The sequence below is a fragment of the Nestor notabilis genome, unplaced genomic scaffold (assembly GCF_000696875.1).
Source record: "Nestor notabilis isolate BGI_N333 unplaced genomic scaffold, ASM69687v1 scaffold21093, whole genome shotgun sequence".
NCBI classification, from domain to species: Eukaryota; Metazoa; Chordata; class Aves; order Psittaciformes; family Psittacidae; genus Nestor; species Nestor notabilis.
The window spans coordinates 14,127-17,803 of record NW_009922651.1 but is presented as its reverse complement, the minus strand read 5'-3'; the positions used below and the strand labels follow the sequence as shown (position 1 = coordinate 17,803).

Sequence of the window (3,677 nt, the reverse complement as noted above, 5' to 3'; positions counted from 1 at the left end):
CTTCCGGCTGATCCAAACACTGCCCAGGGCTGGCAGCGCAGCAGCCTGCCTGACCTCTTGCTGTCTAATTCAAAGCAGCCCATTGGCAACACATCCCAACACACGCTTATCACCTCCCTCCCCCTGAGCCCTCTTCCCTTGTGACCACAGAGCTGAAGGGCAGAGGATGGAAACAAGCAAGAGGATGTAGTTGGTCATGCTCTTCATTCCCACTAAAGCAGGGAGTAAAGCCAAACTCTGTGTGTGCATCCCCAGAAATGTAGTTCCCAGAGGGTGCCAGGAATGAACTCTTTGATTCAATATACAGTCCTCAGGGATGTTTGCTCAACATCAACTCATGGAGAGGGGAGAAAAGGCACACAGCACTTCTCTCTCCCTGTGCCCAAGCTCACATCCCACCCCCAGACACTCACTAACACAGAGATAGGCTCTTGCATGCACTTAACACCCACCCAGGCTACGCAAACTACCCTGTGCTTACTCACAAACAGCTCTTACATACTTGGGTGTGATGTACTAACTCTCCAGCACACCCTCCGCAGTGCCAAGTCTCCCATGGCACACACTCCCACAGATGCATGCACACTCCACTAAAAGCAGCAGAAAGAAAATGCTGAGAGTGAGGTTAGATGTGCCTGTCTAGAATGTGGTACATGGGATGCACATACCTCTGCCATCAGCTGTTATTCCAATGCCACTGCTGCAGAGCGCCTGGAATTCAGCTGTGTGGAAAGCACAACAGAGCTGTTAGCTTTTCTAGACAGTTCACACAAAGTGACATTAACTCTGGGTAATGTTGGATTTATTGCTTGGTTGAATGTCATCTATGGGCTTCCAAGCAGTGTCTGTTTATACTTATACAATGTGCACTTTAGAGCTGGTACTCACAGTTAGTAATCCAACACTGTGAGAAGCCCTGCAATGAAATCAGCTTCAGATTTGTAGATCCAACCTCAATTGGTTAACTGCATGGCATTCCTTTCCCACTGCCTATGGCTTTCCCATGTCCCTGCCAAGCTGTCAAGGCCATTTCTGGGACCTGCAATGTCTCTAAGCACCTCCTAGGCTCTTTGCAAACTCAGATGGAAGAGGAGCTCACCAGAGTTCTTGGCCGGACAGGGCTGGCAGGGCTCTCCGAAGCCATGGTCTGGGTTAGCACAGCAGCACTCAGACTTGGTGACTGCTCCTGGGAAGGGACGAGCACATGTGCCCTTTTTAATGCCTCCGTAACACGTGCTGCGCATGTGGGTGTCCACACAGACTCGTCCATCCACACCGATGGCCAGGCCCCCGAGGCACTCGCAGCGGAAGGAGCCCTCTGTGTTAATGCACCAGCCATTCATACAGATCCCTGGTGTCTCACACTCGTCGATGTCTGAAAGAGGAAGGAGCAACTGGCTGGTACTTACCCACAGGCAGAAGGACACACTGACAGGAGCTTTGCACTCTTTTGCAGGGTGACTCGGACGCTAAAAGGGAGCCAGAGGTGCAGTTAGAGCATCACATCCCCTGTGTGCTCTGCTGACTCTCCCTGCTGGTTCAAGGGAAGGAACAGGAATCTTCAGTCTCCTGAGACCCAGCCCATTGTCCAAGGAGCAGGGTCTGGTCTCTGCTCTCTTAAGAGGTCAGTGACCCAGACAATTCACCCCACGTCACAGCAGCATATCAAAGAAATGTTCTCCTCCTCCTCCTTTCTCCACTCCGCTTTCACATTCTAACCTTCCTGGTTTTGGAAGGTGGCACACAAACCGCAGTGGAACAGACTGCAGAGGCTGGGGAAGCTGTGGAGATGACTGCTGCCAGCTCACATTGGCCATATGAAGCTTCACAGCCCTGCTTTACCTCCTTCAGAAAGAGGACTGAAGCTCCAATTTGTGCTGAAGTAGTGGAGGTGCAAGAACATTTCCCCCTGTGCCCGTTCTGCTGTGAGGGGGTCATTTCTGGTGGCAGAGCAGGAGATGCCTGGCAACAGCCTTGGTTTTCCTCAGCTCCCTCTTGCCTCAGACACATCACAAGCCTCCGGGAATGTGGGCAGCAGGCTGGGAAGAGGACAGGGACCAAGGCTGGGGACCTACGCACCTACACAGTACCGCCCGTTGGGAGCCAGCACAAAACCAGGCTTGCAGATGCACTTGAAGCTGCCATCCTCATTGATACACATCCCATTGAGGCACATGTTGGTCGTGGCGCATTCATCATGATCTGGGAAGGACAAACACAAACCATGAGTTGAGCCCGAGAGCTGCCACAAGACTCTCCTGTGCTCAAAAACATTCTGGCTCCCATGTCATGGGCAGATTGCTTCTTATGGCAGTGGGTGCTAATCTTCAAGGCAGAGTTCCCACTGTTGCTCCTGGTGAGAGCTGTCCTGCTGCATCCCTGCTGCTCTCAGTATCCTGGTCAGCCAGTGCAGCTCACAGCAGGACTCAGACACTGGCTGCTGGAGAATGTCCTCCTTCCAGACCCAGCCCTGCTCATATTTCTGGACCCCAAAACCTACAGGAGCACTCCAGGAGCACTAGCACCCTTATAAAAACACCTTCCTATTTCAGTCCTCTCATTTTAAGATGCACTCTGCCCTAGAGATGAAGGGAATACAGCAGAGATTAAAGTAACCACTAATCCCTATAGTCTCAGCTCAGTCCCAAGTGCATCAGGAGATAACTTACCAACACAGTTCTTGCCATCAGGGGTGATTTCAAAGCCAGCATTGCAGATACACTGGAAGCTTCCATCAGTGTTAACACAGCGGCCGTTCCTACACATCACTCCATTCATGATGCACTCATCGATATCTGCCAGGGAAATAAACACAAGAAAGTTGCAGCAGGTGGAGTGAGAAGCAGTTCAGCTTAGGATCAAAGAATCATAGAATGCTTTGGGTTGGAAAGGGCCTTAAGATTATCCAGTTCCAAGCCCCTGCCATGGGCAGGGATGCCTCACACAAGACCATGTCAACCAAGGCTCTGTCAGCCACCCTCACAGGGAAGAACTGCTTCCTTATATCTAGCCTGAACTTCCTCTGTTTCAGTTTGAACCCATCACCCCTTGTCCTATTGCTACAGTCCCTGATGAAGAGTCCCTCTGCAGCATCCTTGTAGCCCCCTTCAGATACTGGAAGCTGCTCTGAGGTCACCAAGCAGCCTTCAATATGCTTAATATGCGCCATGAGAACAACAGGCAAGTGCTCTCACTCAGAGCACACTACAGGAGGTGGATAAGGTGTGGAAAAAGCTTTCAGCATGCTTGGGAAGCAGCATGACACTTGCGAGGTCAGAACTCTGGGATCTCAGACCCTCCATGATGTCTTTGCCAGTCTCCTCTCCAGGGGTTCTCTTTACAACTCAAACCATCCTCAGGCTGTTCAAGTCCACGGGAAACAGCAAAAGCCCTCAAACCAACAGCCTGCCGCAAAGAGGTGGTCACAGAGCCTCAGCAGAACAAGTTCCAAGACAGAAGTTGGGGTACAACATGACTGAAGCATGGCAGCAGGGGAGGTGCTGTGTCAGGAGCATGGTGTCCACTTGCTCTGGGACACAGGCCACTGAATGCCTCTGGGTAAAGATGAAAGAAGAAAGGACCAGCTGAGGTAGGGTTGTTACTGACCCTTTGTCAAGAGCTGGGGAAAACAGGAGGAGCTATTTTCTGAGCAAATTACAGAGAACCAACAGTCTGGA

General features: G+C 51.3%; 1 protein-coding gene across 1 annotated transcript in view; it reads right to left on the bottom strand.

Moving 5' to 3' along the window:
- The window catches only part of LOC104403559 (fibrillin-2-like), a gene marked incomplete at both ends in the record, with an annotated part of 39,274 nt that overhangs the window by 22,935 nt on the left and 12,662 nt on the right, over positions 1-3,677 (bottom strand). The window contains 4 exons of the mRNA XM_010011738.1: positions 669-722; positions 1,100-1,375; positions 2,080-2,202; positions 2,670-2,795. Of these exons, the coding sequence (XP_010010040.1) occupies positions 669-722; positions 1,100-1,375; positions 2,080-2,202; positions 2,670-2,795 (579 nt within the window). The remainder of the gene's footprint in view (positions 1-668; positions 723-1,099; positions 1,376-2,079; positions 2,203-2,669; positions 2,796-3,677) is intronic.